Source organism: Mirounga angustirostris, unplaced genomic scaffold (genome assembly GCF_029215605.1).
Source record: "Mirounga angustirostris isolate CCGP_5_RB_7025 unplaced genomic scaffold, mMirAng1.0.hap1 SCAF_5, whole genome shotgun sequence".
NCBI classification, from domain to species: Eukaryota; Metazoa; Chordata; class Mammalia; order Carnivora; family Phocidae; genus Mirounga; species Mirounga angustirostris.
Genome location: NW_026991713.1, coordinates 140,936,130 through 140,949,640, shown reverse-complemented (window position 1 = coordinate 140,949,640; position 13,511 = coordinate 140,936,130). Strand labels below are relative to the sequence as shown.

Here is a 13,511-nt window from a genome sequence, read left to right as displayed (position 1 = left end):
AGAGCGCCGTGCAGTGCCCTCTCCCACTTTCCCTCTTGGCCTCCCTGGGGTTCCTGCACCTCAACCCCAGCTCTGCCAAGGCTCTGCGGCGTGGAGGGTGTGGAGGGCGATCGGGGACGGGCAGTGACCTATGCCGGGCTGAGCCTCCCCCAAGAGCATGCGTTTCTCCACCATCACCAAGCCCTCCACACTCTGTCCCCAAACTTGACCCAGACGTCTGCAGGGGCCTGCGGGCTGGGCATCGGGGCAAGGCTGGCTGTCATGGAGCGCGCCAGCATGCTAAGGCGCAGGCGGGACCAGGGCGCCACACTCTGAAAGCATCAGACCTGTAGCTGCGGCAGGGGAACGTTTAATCGTGGGTTCCTCTGAAGTTAACAAGTCTGACACTTCACAAGATGCTCCCCGCTGTCACCAGCATCACTCAGGGTGGCCCTGAGGACGGCGGACGCCCCAGGGATTTTACAGACGCACAGGCTTCGTGCCCCGCGTGGAGCCTGGGCTGCCAGCCACAGCCCGGCCGTGGGTCGGGGGCACGTGAGCACCGTGACAGGAAGAGCGGACGTGCTGTCACCTGAGAGTTCAGCCGCCAGGACCCCACACCTTCCCCTGGGACCTGCCACCGGCCCACCGGGCAGAACCACCCACTGTCGGCGTGGCTCCGGGGGCAGGGTGACGCCCGCACGGCCACAGCCTCTGCTTAGGCCTGTGTGCACGGTGCCAGGAGACGTGAGAGGGGGGCTGCCTTGGTTAGGAGAGCCGAGCAGGCGCCTCGCTCATAATCTTCTGGGCTATGGAGGAGAGTGCGGGGAAGGCAGGACTCTTAGGGAAGTCCCTGATGAAGTCTTGACCTTCCTCCAGGCTCCTTGTGAGCTCAGGGTCCAGAGGCACAGAGCCTGCGAAGGGAGACAGCAGGGGAGGGGCCGTGAGGGCGGCGGAGGGCAAGGAGCCAGCTTCCCAGCCCCACCCCGCACGAGGCTCCCAGGCCAGCCTCTGGCCCCCATGGGCGCCCACTCAAGCCCGGCTGCCCGCTGCCATCTCTCATGCCCACCGGGCGCGGGGAGCTCAGAGCCCCAGAGCAGAGGCCGAGCGGCGGCCCTGCTGCGCTCACCCAGGAAGGGGACTCCGGCGAGTCTGGCCAGCGCCTCCCCGCCTCCCCGGGAGAAGACGTTGGTGCATTCCTAGAACACAGATGTGCGGCCCCCCTTAAGGAACCTCTCACACACTCGAGGGGCAGGTCCAAGGGTGTCCTCGCCCCCCACAGCACGCCTGACCCTCAGCCCCGCGCCCCGCAAGGGCTGGTGACCGCCCGCCAAGTCCCCAGGACTCACTGCGCAGTGTGGGCAGACGAAACCACTCATGTTCTCCACGACCCCGACCACCTGCAGCCCTGTCTTCCTACAGAAGGTCAGCTCCCGCCTCACGTCCCCCACGGACACTGCCTGAGACCAGGGAATAGGGGACAGTGGGTCAGTGGGTAACTTTAAAGCGCACCACCGAGGGAGTAAAGGGCCGGGAGCAGCGCCAGGTCCCAGGTGAGGTCGAGGACAGCGGGCAACGTAAAGGTGCTCCTGCAGTACCTGGGGCGTGGTGACCACGAGGGCCCCCAGCGGGCTGTAGGGGCGCAGTGCCTCCACGGCGGCCATGTGCTCGTCAGAGGTCCCTGGTGGGGTGTCCACAACCAGGTAGTCCAGCTGTCCCCAGGCCACGTCAGCCACGAACTGCTTTATCAGCGCTGCAAGGACCCAGGGGGCTCACTGGGGGCTCACCGAGCTCCTCGCCTCCGGCACAGAGGGGCCTCTGCCCGTCCCGGGCCCGCCCAACAGCAGCAGAGCAAGCCATTCCTCACGGAGGGTGGGGCGCGCACAGCGCGGGCCCCATAAGCACCCCTCTCTTCCCGGCTGTGGGGCCACCCTTGCCCCTCCGAGACTTCTGCTCAGGCCTGAGCCAGGAGCTGTGACCCTTCTGCGGTGTCCGTGCTCGGACTCAGGCTCACCTCCAGCTTCGGCAGCAGGAGAGCCAGTGACCTGCAGCATCAGGCCGCGTCAGCACGTCCCGCACGCAGCCCCTGCGCTGAGCCTGCCGCCTGCCCCTCCCACCGCCAATTACAGGGCTTGGTGGGGCCTGCGGGTGCGGAGGGCCCAGTGCCCAGGCTCGGCACCCCACCCCCATGTCGGGTGGCCTCAGGTCTGAGCAGAACCCTTCCCGCTCAGGGACATGGATGGGGTTCCTCCTGCTCTCAACTCCCACGCGGGCCTGACCACTCAGGTGAGCAGCAGGACTGTTTGGAAATAGCTGGCTGTTGGGGTCTCCGGCTTTACCCAAGAACCCTGGGGAGGAGGACCCGCAGCTCCCGCGGGACTTTCTAATTGACTTTTTATTGAGCACCGCGGCGGCAGCTGGGAGGCGCGAGAGGGCTGACTGTGCCGTCCCCCACCCATCGTTACCGTTCTTCTTAGGGCCCCTCCACACCACAGCCTCATCCGGGCTCTCCAGCAGGAAGCCCACGGACATGAGGGAGATGCTCTGCTCCTGGTCCACAAAGACGGGGACCCAGCCACTGTCACACTGGTGCACGGCCCTGCCCTGTGCCCGAAGCATGCGGGGGATGCTGGGGCCACACAGGTCCACGTCGAGGATCCCCACCTGCAAGGAGGCAGGACGTCCACGAGGGGGAGGGGTAGGAGCAGAGGGTTGGTCCATGCAGGGGCAAGGCTGGGGGTGCTCACCTTCTTGCCTGCATGGCGCAGGGCCAAGGCCAGCTCCGTGGAGATGGTGCTTTTCCCGACCCCCCCCTTTCCTGAGAGGACAAGGATGATGTGCTGGACACCTGCCAGGTTTCCAGGCTCTGGTCAGAAGAAGAGGGCAGGAGGGCAGAGAATCCCCTTCGCACCAGATGCTTTTGGAGGCTCAGTCAGAAGGATCACAAGCACCTCCCACGTCCCAAATTCTGAGACCTGCCCCTTTGCCCTGATGGAAGCAAACACCCCCAGTTGGGAGGTCTTCTGGAGGGCCGGCCCCAGACCAGACCCGTGGCTTCCTTGAAGGCGCTATCTCAAATCGCCCCTCTCTGCTGAGAGCACATGTGTGACTGCGCACCTGTGAGCTCACACACACACCCAGGCGATATGAACTGAGAGGGGCTGCAGGCTCCCAGCTGATTCCAGGGAGAAACAGAGCCGTCATGACAGGCATGAGGTGCATCTGTGCTGGGGCGGCCCCCACCCCCACTCCTAGGATCCAGATCTGATCCCTAGGTGCTCAACTGCTCTCCTGGGGTCAGAGCACTCAAGGCAGCCCTGGCTTCCAGTTCTCAGGAGGAACGCTTACAGCTCTAGGAAAGCATGGGCGCATACCCACCTCTCTGGCTCAGACCAGCCTTGAACCGCAAGCACACAAGGGCGGCCATGGGACGGTCGTTCAGCCCCGGCCCAACAACCGTGGCTCTCTGTTGGCCAGGGGCCATTCTGCCCCGACTCTTCCTTCCAACGAGCCTAACATGTCACTGAAGAACTACCATCCCAACTCCTGCCCCTCCCAGGGGTTGCCATCTGCACCCACACAACCCTCAGTCCCTCTGCAAGACCCGAACGTTGCCTCAGTGCCCTCCGACCTCACCGTCTGCACGCCTGCCCAACCTCCAACAAGCTACTCTCCCCACCACCCTCCCCGCAATCCCGGGTCCTTGGGGGGCTCCACAAAGGACACCCTCGCCCTCCTCCAGACTCTCCTCTCAGAGAGAGGTGCAAAGGCCCCCGCCTCCAACGCCTCGCGGGGAGGAGCTGAGAGGGGCCCCGGGCCTGGCTCCCGGCAGGTCCTGGTCACCGAGGCCGGCAGCAGCCCCGGGGCAGCACACCACACCTACTTGCACCCGCTCGCACCATGCTGGAACGCCACTTCCACGAAGAACCAACAATACGTGGCGCTCTGGCTCACCTTCCTGGGACCCCCGCTCCAACCACAGCTCTGCCGCCACCAGGCCACCGAACCAAGGCCGCCGGGCGCAGCAAGACGCGGCTGGCCCCCTCCAAATACCCTGCGTGCGCCCTATGGGCGCCCACGAGAGCTCTCCTGAGCACCGGGGGCTGCGACCAGCAGCGGCGGACCAGCCCCTCCCACTCCCGCCGGCCCCGCGCACTCACCGGCCGCCGCCTCCATCCCGCCCGCGGCGCCGCACAGCCTCCGTCGTCTGCCCCCAACCTCTCGCCCCGCGCAGCGCCCTCCCCCTAGCCGTTCTGATAGGCCCACCGGCGCTCCACTCAGCCAATCACATCTCACGTAAGGTGCACGCACTTCCGGTGCCGACGATGAACCGGAAATGGACTCCCTTCCGTGTCAGTCCCTGCCTCGCCCCGCGTCCAATGGGCACACGGGCCCTCTCTCCGACGGTTTGAGAGCTGACCAATGGGAAATGTGGAGTCAGGATTGACAGGTCGGGCAACCTTTCGGTAGTAGGCATGTGCCGCGCGGCCCGCCCCCTGCCCGCTCCCGAGCAGCCAGCACCCGGCAGCACCCGGCAGCGCCCGCCAGCGGCCGCGGGGCCAATGCGGCGCGGGGGGCGGGCTGCGGGGCGGGGATTGTTTACGTCTCGCTCGGGAGGCGAAAGTAGGTCACGGCCGCCCGGCGGAGCGCGGCGGCGGCGGCGGAGCTGTGGCAGGTGAGTGGCGGCGGGCGGTGTCCGCACCTCCCGCGGCCCCCGGGGTCCCCTCGGCGCCGCCGCGCATGGCCGCCGCGCCCGCTGGCCTGGCGGGACCGCTGGTGGCGGGGGGCTCCGGCGCGCCTTTGTTCCTGCGGGCGGCGGCGCCGGGGGGGCTCCGGGGCTCGGCGGGCGGCCTCGCCGCAACCCCCGCCACAGCGCGGAGGCGGAGATCCGCGTGGGCCGGGTCCCGGAGCGCGCCGCCTGCCGTGTGCTGCCGCGGGGTCGCCACCTGCCTCGGGCGGGCAGGGGCGGCGCCTCGGGGAGCGGGCGGGGGGGCGCTCGTGCGCGGCGGGCGTCCGGACTGCGGGGCAGCCCCCGGCCTCGCGGGGCTCTGGGTCCAGGAGACAGCCCCAGAAGGCGGCGTGTTACTGGGAGAATGCAGGAAAGGAAAAGCATTCTGGGCAAAGGACAGGAAAGGGCTCGCACCTGGACCCAGGCCCTTGCGGCGTGGAGACGCACAGAAAAACCTGATAGGTTTTGCGGGATGTTGCGTATTGTCTTAGTAATGCAAGGCCGAGGAGTTTCAAGATTGGTTGAGACTTCCTTAAATTTTTAAGATTTGTGTTTCCAAAAAGTCAGCTTTTTGACTGAGTGAATGAGTGAAGTGGGAGGAGCCAGAGTGAAGGTGTGTTGTGGCTGGAAGTCGCGGTGGCGGCGGGGATGGAGAGAGGGGTTCAGGACATGGTTTGGAGGTGGTGCTGGGTGTGTGGGGCTGTCAGGCCAGTGCCCGAGGGAGGAAAGGGGTGTCCAGGGTGACTGCCATGGGTCTGGCATGAGGAACTGGGAGGTTGGAGATGCCATTTGTCAAACTGGACAACAGAGGAGGAGCCAGACAAGGTTTGAGATGCCTGAGGGACAGCTGGGTTCATCAGGCTGAGCTCCGACAGGGACTGAGATATGCACTGGAGAGTCATGGGTATCTGGACGGTGTTCCACACTCTTTGCCTTGCGTTCATCAAGGTGCTTGTATACTGGAGGGAGGTCTGAGGTCGAGAAGAGTCCCAGTGCCTTTGCTCAGTATCTACATGGCTCACGAGAGCTCCCACCTTTGGACGGGGCTGGCGCAGCTGGCCCACGATGGAGCACAGGAGTTGCTGTCTCCTGTCTTCTCTGCTCAGAACCTGGGTTTTCTTCCAGATCCTGTCCATCATGGCCCGGCGCCCTCGCAGCAGCAGAGCTTGGCATTTTGTCCTGAGTGCGGCCCACCGAGACGCGGATGCCCGGGCTGTGGCTCTGGCAGGGACCACTAACTGGGGCTACGACTCTGATGGGCAGGTAGGTCCTAGCGGGGGAGGTGGGCGTGGCTGGACTAAGGGGTAGAGGCGCCCAGGGCGGGCAGTGCCTGAGCCAGGACTGAAAGAGAAAGATGCCCCCAAGGGCCGAGGACGGGCCAGGCAGGCCCTCCTTTCCCCGGGTTAAGGACCCATGTGGTCCTGGGGTGACAGGACCCCAGGGCAGATCCCACCTCTATTCTCGTTTCTGGGGCACAGCAGTTGCGTATGTGGTCAGTTCAACAAAAACTCCATTCCGTTTATCCAACCAGTGTCCAAAAGTAGCTTGACGTGTGTGTTCCTGAATGTTTTCTCCACTCGTACAGACATACGCTTGATGTTTGTGTCTATGTATGTAGAAAGAGAACTTACAATTTTTAGAGCCCAAAACGCCTGCACCTTCGCACACTCGGCAGCTGCAGAGCTCTGGGAGGCCAGGGAGCCCAGGAGTGGTCAGAGGAGCGGCTGGGTTGTTCACGTGCAGTGCAGGTTGCCTGCCGGCCCTGAGCGCTTGGCTGTCCCAACCCGCCATGGTGGATGGGGCAGCAGGACTGCGTGGCCTCTGTGCCTGTTGCTGGCGGTAGGCACTGTGGATGGTTTCTCAGGGCTCTCAGACCAGGGTAGGGGTTCAGTTCTGCTCTGAGTCACCCCAGCTGTTTCCTGCAGGGGTGATCCTTGGGTGACTGGGCTCTGCCACGTCACAGCCACCCCGTGTTATTGCCCCGGCCCAGCCGGGTGTCTTTAGAGTGAGGGTGGCTGAGCCCCGTGGAACTGCGAGACCTGGAGGGAGAATGGGAGGCGCTGGTAGTGTCTTGTGCCCCTTCCTAGGGCCTCCGCAGACTCCCTGCCCAGGCCAGCAAGAGGCCTCGGCCTGCATTCCTGTCCCGCCTCCAGCTCCCCCTGACCACGTGACCTGAGCAATCTGTTCTCCTGCCTGTCTCTGCCTGGCCAGCTCATCGCTATGAGATGCAGGAGGTGTTGAGGGACCAGGGCATAGCACGTGACACGTTTGAAGCTTGTCTGTCGCCTAATGGGCTTGGAGTCCTTGGCTGTGTGGGTGGGCGTGTCACCCTGAGCATGTCTGGAGGCTGAACACCCATCTCCCTTCCCTTCGGCTCTGATGCTTGTCCTGTGGTTGGTGGTGGGTTGCTGTGCAGGGGGTTGGCCAGATTGACCCCCCAGTGCGCAGGTCTGCGACCCTGGCACTTGACAGTGGGAAGGGGGTCACCTCTCACTAGCAGTGGGTCTGCCTTGGCTTTTGGGGGATCAGCATTCCATGCAGGTGGGGTGCTTTGGGCCTTCCTCCCGTCTCCTGTTGGCATCTGTCTCTGCTTCTGGCCTCCTTGGCCGCGTGGCTTGTGTGGCCGCTCCATAGCCCTGGGTGCGACAGGAGACACACAAGGAGCAGGTTTTTTCAGCCTCTGTTCTAGTGGGAGAAAGCAGATCAGAATAGGAGCATGGGACAGGAGGGAGGGCCTGTAAGAGCCTCTTTTCTAGGGGCAAAGAGGAGACAGATGAACCCAACTGGAGTGGGGGTGTGGGCCTTACACTCAGGGCAGCAGGATGCTAAGGTGGGCCAGGCCCTGCTCCGGGTCTAAGCAGGGGCACCTGGCCTGCTGTGCAGATGGCATTTCAGGAGAGCAGGGGGTGGAGGGTGGAGCCTGACCAGGACCCCAGCCTGCCGGGCTGCCAGAGCGACACCTAGAGCCTGCCTGCACTCTGGGACTGGTCAGTGAGACCCCAGCCCCTTGCAGGTTGGCTCAGGGTCTGTGTCCAGGGGGGGCCTGTCCTTAGAAGAGGAACAGCTCCTTGCACAGACAACATCTGTAGTATTAGTAGCCCTAGCTGGCCTTCAGGAAGGATCTGGCTTTGGACCACAGTCAGGCTCCTGAGACATGGCGCACGTGCTGTGAGGATTAGGCCCCTCTGCATGTCTTGTGGCAGAAGCTTCACGCATGGACATGGGAGCACGGGGCTCCAGGGCCCTGTGCTATGGGTTAAGAGCCACCCATTCCATGGATGAGCAGAGGGCCATAGCCTAGGACAGGCGCAGGGGCTCTGCCACAGTGAGGGCCTCCCTGGAGCCCACATGCTCCCCGTGGGGAGAGCCAGGCTGCCTTTGTTGGGTCAGCAGCAGACTTTGTCCTGGGGCTCCCTTGCTTCAGGTGGCCCAGAGGAGGAGAAACTGGGGATCCGACAGCCCCACCTGGCTGGTTGTCAGCAGGGCGCCCAGTGACCCCAGGGCTGTGTGGAGGTGGGGTGGAGTCCTTCAGCTCATTCCCAGGAGGCCGGAGCAGGTGTCCGGGGTCACCTGGGGTGGCGCTGGGCAAGGGTGGGGGCTGACTCTCAGGAGACCCAGGGAAGCCCTTTGAAGCCAAATCTGCAGGCGCTTGCTTGGGGCATGGGTGTGGTTGACCCCCCCCCCCCACGTGGTGGATCTCAGGATGGAGGGCGGAGGGCGCGCCAGGCGGGAGCAGCCAGTCCTTCTCTCCCAGCACAGTGACTCTGACTCCGACCCCGAGTCCTCCGCCCTGCCGCCGCCCATCCCCAGCGCTGTGCCCGTGACCGGGGAGTCCTTCTGTGACTGTGATGGCCAGAGCGAGGCCCCCTTCTGCAGCAGCCTGCACTCGGTGCGCCGCAGCAAGGACAAGGACTGCCGCTGCGGCGAGGAGGACGAGCGTGAGGACCCGGGGGGAGGACCCGGGGCCAGGGGAGGGGTGAGCCCGGCCCACATGCCCTCCAGCCCTCCAGCCCCAGCCTCCTCCGCCCCTGGCTCCTGCAGATTTTGACTGGGTGTGGGATGACCTGAATAAATCCTCGGCCACACTGCTAAGCTGCGACAACCGAAAGGTCAACTTCCACATGGAGTACAGCTGCGGCACGGCAGCCATCAGGGGCACCAAGGAGCTGGGGGAGGGCCAGCACTTCTGGGAGATCAAGATGACCTCGCCAGTCTACGGCACCGACATGGTCAGTGGCCAGCAGGCTGGTGGGGGGTGGGGCGGTCAGGTGTGACCCCAGGTGCCCAGACGCTCTCTGCCTGCCCTGCTCTTCCCAGATGGTGGGCATTGGGACGTCGGATGTGGACCTGGACAAGTACCACCACACGTTCTGCAGTCTGCTCGGGAGAGATGAGGACAGCTGGGGTCTCTCCTACACAGGTACATAGGGCCCCAAGGGCAGGCAGGGCGGGGGCCGGGGGGCCACGACCCTGAGGCAGCAGGGTTTACCCCATCCCACTGCCCCTCAGGGCTCCTCCATCACAAGGGCGACAAGATGAGCTTCTCGTCGAGGTTTGGCCAGGGCTCCATCATCGGCGTGCACCTGGACACCTGGCACGGGACGCTCACCTTCTTTAAGAACAGGAAGTGCATAGGTGAGGGCAGCCGTGACCTTGACCCATGCCTGCAAGGTGTGGAACTGTGACCCCAGGCTCCCTGAAAGCCAATCCCCCCAGGAACCTGAGGCCCCGGGGTTCCCAGAGGGTGGTGCAGCCCGAGGGGTGGTGGGAACAGGCGCTGCCCCTGCTCGGCCTGGGGCTCAGGCTGCGCTCCCTGTCCCCCCCAAGGTGTGGCAGCCACCAAGCTGCAGAACAGGAAGTTCTACCCAATGGTGTGCTCCACGGCAGCTAAGAGCAGCATGAAGGTGATCCGCTCGTGCGCCAGCGTCACCTCCCTGCAGTACCTGTGCTGTTACCGGCTGCGCCAGCTGCGGCCCGACTCCGGGGACACGCTGGAGGGGCTGCCCCTGCCACCCGGCCTCAAGCAGCTGCTGCACCACAAGCTGGGCTGGGTCCTGAGCATGAGCTGCGGCCGCCGCAAGCCCCCCGCACCCTCCCCCAAGGCCACGGCCAGCGGCCCCGAGACCCGGCACTGCCAGAGGAAGCGCTGCCGACGGACCTGACTCGTTTCCCGTGAAAACTGCCTTTCTGGGGCCAAGTGGCCGCCTTCTCTGTCCCTCCTTTTGGACCAGGCTCCAGGGGCACGACTCGCACGGAGGGCTGGCTTTGCCGGGACAGGCTCCAGGGTCCTGAGGGCATCTGCTCCTTGCACCGCGAGGAAGCCGCCGGCCTGGCTCTTGCGGACCGACTATGGGTCAGCGCCCGCGAGGACGCGTTTAGAGGCGGTGCTGTTGCCGCGGCCTTGCATTTTCCTTCACTTGCTTTTTTGCATGTCGTCAGCTGCTGTTCCTCCCGTCCCAGACCAAAATGACCGTAATAAACTTAGACTTTATGTGACGCCTCCGTGGTGGCAGGATGGAGTCCGGCCGAGGCCCGCAGGTCTCCTCCCCTCGGGCCCGGCTGCGTCACAACACCCTCCAGGAGAGAGAACCCAGTGCGCTTTCCTCCCTCGAGACTTTTCTTACTGTTTCTTAGAAGGTGCCACCCTCAAGTCTCCCCGTGACTGGTGTGTGTTCCCCCTTCCTAACCCCCCAACTGGGCCCTGGCTCTGTGGCTGGTGTATCCAGAACCCAGGGCAGGGGAAGCTCACCCCCTCCTCTCCTGCCCATCCCAATTACCCAAAAATGTTCTGGCCATCCCGCGCCCTCCCACGCACCCCAGGGGCGGCGCCCTGTTCCCCCTCCCCTGGGGTAGTTGGCAGTTCAGCCCCTGCATGGGGTGGACCACGTTCTGTCCCGCTGGTAGGTGAAAAAGGGCCCCGTCCTGTCCCCCAGGTGTGGTCAGGAGCCCAGGTCCAGTAGGAGCTCAGGATTGGTGGTAGTCAGGAAGAGGCAGATGCGGCGGGAAAGGTCAGGCCCCACCCTGCGGGGCCGCATGCCCTCGCCCACCTTCACGGGGAGGTCTGCCAGGAGGGCCAGGCGCTCCTGCTCCGTGCTGCAGCTCCTGTATGCCTAGGGCAGGTACGGGGGTAAGCAGGGCAGCTCTGGGGGACCTGGCTCCACACCAGAAGGGGTGCCAGGGAACCCACCTGCTGCAGAAGGCGAGGGGAGGGGAAGGCGGTGACAATGGCATGGGCCACGGCCGGGCTGACCCGGTGGAACTGCCTGATCTGCCGCCACCAGATGCCCCGCAGCCCTGTGCCATCACTCGCCACGCGCTCGCTGGCTGCCCAGCGCCCAGCCACACAGAAGGAGAAGGCACAGGACTCCCGGTACCGCCTGCAGACAGGGAAGGATGCAGGGACGCTTCCAGAGGCCTCATGTCTGCAAAGCATCCCATCCTCCCAGCCCCACAAAGCCCTCGGCCCGCTCTGCTCCCAAAGAGACCAGAGAGATCCCACTCCTCCAGGTGTCCCTGTCCCCTCCCCCAGCCACAGCCACCAGTCAGGGTGGGGGTCACGCACCTGAAGGGGCGTTGAGCGAGGGCTTTGGTGAAGGCGCACACATGCTGACTCAGCTCCTGCCAGGAGGCCACCAGCAATACGTCCAGATGTGCCCAGAGCTGCAGGAGCACCAGGGCCTGAGGAGGTGAGCCCACAGTGTGGGTCAGTCAAGCTCACCCCCAGGGGACACCTGGCTGCGCCCAACCCCACGTGCTGCTCCGGGACCAAAACCGGGGCTACGGGGCTTTGGAGAACAGCCCAAGTGCCAGGACCAAGGGCAAGGCACCTCACCCCACCCGATGGGCCCTCACCTCCTCCACCTTGGGCCAGCTGAGTGCCACTGCGGCACGGGCCACCGATGTACTCTCTGGCTGTCGCATCTCCTGGCTGCTGGGCTGGTGAGACCTGAGCAGAGATGACCATTCCTCTGGCTCCCCACACCCCGTCATTACCCCTAAGCCCCCAAGAAAGGGAGTTTGTTGTGTCCCAGCAAGCTCCGGGCCACCACTACCTTTCCCCTGATCTCCCGTATCCCAGCCAAGTCTACTAAGGGCATGAGAGTGACTGGTACCACAGGTAGGCATCCAGCCCGACGACAGCCAGGTGGGGGTTGGTGGAGCTCTCAGGACAGATCCATGGCACGGAGCAAGATGGGCCACGAGTCTGCAAACCAAGGTTTAACACACCTGTTTCTGGGGCTGCAACAGGCAGGGCCCACTGGCGACCCAGCCACTGTGTTTGCAGACAGGAAAGAAGGCGGCCTGAGAGGGACTCAGTGGGAAAAGGACACTGGCTTCCTTTGACCAGTCAGCTCCTGTTGGAAACCAGCTGTGTGCCTCCCACAAGGCCCAGGGACCTTTGAAAGCCCCCAACACCTCCCAGGCACCTAGAAGAGCGGCACTGAGCCCCTACCCACCATTTCTCTCTATCTCTGCACCCCCGCCCGCCATTTGCCTAGCATTCAGCATTTCCTTGAGAAACGCGGAACCGCAAACACCAAGATCCACAGTGTGACCTATGCCTTTACCTTATCACGCAGCTCTCCAGAGAACCTTCCTTAGCCTGACTTTTACCCCCCAGCAGCAGCCCCCATCTGCTCCCCGGCCAAGAACCCACCTGGCTTCCCCGTCTCACCCAGAGCCCCAGGCTGCTGCACACACCCTGTCTGGCCCCTCTCCCTGGGGCAGGGAACGGAGACTGGCAGAGCAGCTCCCCCAGGCTGAGGAGCCCAGCCCCTCGAGATGTGTGGAGAAGGACTACTGCTGCCACCCTCCCCCCCCCCTCCGCACCTGGGTCAGCTGCTGGATGCCCTGCAGAAACTCCTCGGGCTCCAGGAGCAGAAGGACGTCCTGCTCATCTGCAGCCCACACCTCCGAAGGCACCTGTGGGGACATCCAGAGACACTGCTGCCCACCCACCACCTCACATGCCCCAGGGCCCTGCCTTGGGCACTCCAGTGGCTCTGAGGCTCGTGGCCACAGCCAAACCCAGGCCCCACGGGGACTGTTCTACAGGTGACCCACGTCCCATCCCCGGGCAAGTCCAAAGTCAGTTCAGGTCCACTGAGGCCAACCCTGCAACTCACCGGCACCCCCTCAGCGTTCCTGCTTCTAGCTTACTGGTCTGCAAAACCCGCAGACTTACATGAAGTTACGGGGAGCAAACAGGCCAAGGGTGCACTCTGTAGCTCCAAGACACTCACAGTGCGGGGACAAGGGTCCGGCTTCGCTCTGGTCCACCTGAGGCTCCGGGCCGGCCGCTGGGGTTCGACGTGGTACTCACAGCCCAGGGCGCGCAGGGCCTCCAGCAGGATGTCGGCACCAGCATCTTCCAGAAGGGCTGCAAGAGGCCGCAGGGACACGGCTGTCCTCAGTGCCCGGCTGCGGAGAGCGGATCCCCGGCCTGTGCCCCGCCGCCTCCAGACCACGCGCCTGCCCGGCTGGGAAACCGACCCAATTCTGGGGCGCCCCCCGCACCTGCGTCCACGCGCACCGCCACGCGCCGCAGGGCCTGCTCGGGCCGCAGCGCCTCGGCCACCGCCCTGCGCTCCTCCGCCGCCGCCCTGCGTTCCTCCACCGGCCTGCAGGCCGTCGCGTCGGCCTCCGCGCCGGCGAGGCCCTCGCCGTCCGAGTCCGAGACCTCCCAGGTCGGGGGCCGCCACGGCCCCCCGCCCCGGGCCCCCGCCCGGCGCGAGCACCCCGCCCTCCCGGAGCCCTCCCGCGCCATAGCCGGCCCGGCCTCCACTCAGCTTCCGGCCGCACC

General features: G+C 64.9%; 3 protein-coding genes across 19 annotated transcripts; 1 reads left to right on the top strand and 2 right to left on the bottom strand.

Moving 5' to 3' along the window:
• Window positions 1-333: 333 nt before the first annotated feature.
• Window positions 334-4,379, bottom strand: NUBP2 (NUBP iron-sulfur cluster assembly factor 2, cytosolic). 4 transcript variants are annotated; one of them, XM_045874682.2, is made up of 7 exons: window positions 4,140-4,379; window positions 2,727-2,845; window positions 2,445-2,643; window positions 1,578-1,732; window positions 1,329-1,439; window positions 1,109-1,178; window positions 334-893 (listed from the first exon to the last, which is right to left on the bottom strand). In XM_045874682.2, exons 1-7 carry the CDS (start codon window positions 4,153-4,155, stop codon window positions 748-750), a joined length of 816 nt encoding a protein of 271 aa, XP_045730638.1. In that variant the 5' UTR covers window positions 4,156-4,379; the 3' UTR covers window positions 334-747. The 4 variants fall into 4 exon arrangements, with proteins under 4 accessions (XP_045730638.1, XP_064448407.1, XP_045730639.1 ...); XM_064592337.1 differs by lacking the exon at window positions 4,140-4,379 and adding an exon at window positions 3,934-4,112; XM_045874683.2 differs by lacking the exon at window positions 1,109-1,178.
• A 123-nt stretch (window positions 4,380-4,502) lies between these two features.
• Window positions 4,503-10,199, top strand: SPSB3 (splA/ryanodine receptor domain and SOCS box containing 3). 3 transcript variants are annotated; one of them, XM_045874676.2, is made up of 7 exons: window positions 4,503-4,654; window positions 5,834-5,971; window positions 8,463-8,646; window positions 8,750-8,937; window positions 9,026-9,128; window positions 9,218-9,343; window positions 9,536-10,199. In XM_045874676.2, exons 2-7 carry the CDS (start codon window positions 5,846-5,848, stop codon window positions 9,868-9,870), a joined length of 1,062 nt encoding a protein of 353 aa, XP_045730632.1. In that variant the 5' UTR covers window positions 4,503-4,654; window positions 5,834-5,845; the 3' UTR covers window positions 9,871-10,199. The 3 variants fall into 3 exon arrangements, with proteins under 3 accessions (XP_045730632.1, XP_045730631.1, XP_045730633.1); XM_045874675.2 differs by lacking the exon at window positions 4,503-4,654 and having other exon boundaries at window positions 4,770-5,971; XM_045874677.2 differs by lacking the exon at window positions 4,503-4,654 and having other exon boundaries at window positions 8,411-8,646.
• On the bottom strand, window positions 6,038-13,475 carry EME2 (essential meiotic structure-specific endonuclease subunit 2). 12 transcript variants are annotated; one of them, XM_054507428.2, is made up of 9 exons: window positions 13,226-13,475; window positions 12,952-13,088; window positions 12,539-12,631; window positions 11,821-11,912; window positions 11,561-11,654; window positions 11,271-11,386; window positions 10,896-11,085; window positions 10,756-10,818; window positions 6,038-7,344 (listed from the first exon to the last, which is right to left on the bottom strand). In XM_054507428.2, the coding sequence occupies exons 1-9, from the start codon at window positions 13,473-13,475 to the stop codon at window positions 7,234-7,236; spliced, it is 1,146 nt and encodes a 381-aa protein (XP_054363403.1). In that variant the 3' UTR covers window positions 6,038-7,233. The 12 variants fall into 12 exon arrangements, with proteins under 12 accessions (XP_054363403.1, XP_064448394.1, XP_064448395.1 ...); XM_064592324.1 differs by having other exon boundaries at window positions 10,756-10,810; XM_064592325.1 differs by having other exon boundaries at window positions 10,756-10,810; window positions 11,271-11,368.
• Window positions 13,476-13,511: the final 36 nt, after the last annotated feature.

Bases quoted from the DNA above. Each gene is read 5' to 3' on its own strand.
- NUBP2 (XM_045874682.2), bottom strand. The intron at 1,733-2,444 runs GTAACGATGGGT...GGGTCCTTGCAG, and splicing joins GAGGGGCCCTAAGAAGAACG to CGCTGATAAAGCAGTTCGTG. The intron at 894-1,108 runs GTGAGCGCAGCA...CTCCCTTCGCAG, and splicing joins CGCCGGAGTCCCCTTCCTGG to GCTCTGTGCCTCTGGACCCT.
- SPSB3 (XM_045874675.2), top strand. From the start codon at position 5,774: ATGGAGCACAGGAGTTGCTGTCTCCTGTCTTCTCTGCTCAGAACCTGG. The intron at 8,647-8,749 runs GTGAGGACCCGG...TGGCTCCTGCAG, and splicing joins CTGCGGCGAGGAGGACGAGC to ATTTTGACTGGGTGTGGGAT. The intron at 9,344-9,535 runs GTGAGGGCAGCC...GTCCCCCCCAAG, and splicing joins TAAGAACAGGAAGTGCATAG to GTGTGGCAGCCACCAAGCTG.
- EME2 (XM_054507427.2), bottom strand. From the start codon at position 13,475: ATGGCGCGGGAGGGCTCCGGGAGGGCGGGGTGCTCGCGCCGGGCGGGG. The intron at 13,089-13,225 runs GTGCGGGGGGCG...GGCCTCTTGCAG, and splicing joins GGCGGTGCGCGTGGACGCAG to CCCTTCTGGAAGATGCTGGT. The intron at 12,632-12,951 runs GTGAGTGTCTTG...ATGTCCCCACAG, and splicing joins CGGACCCTTGTCCCCGCACT to GTGCCTTCGGAGGTGTGGGC.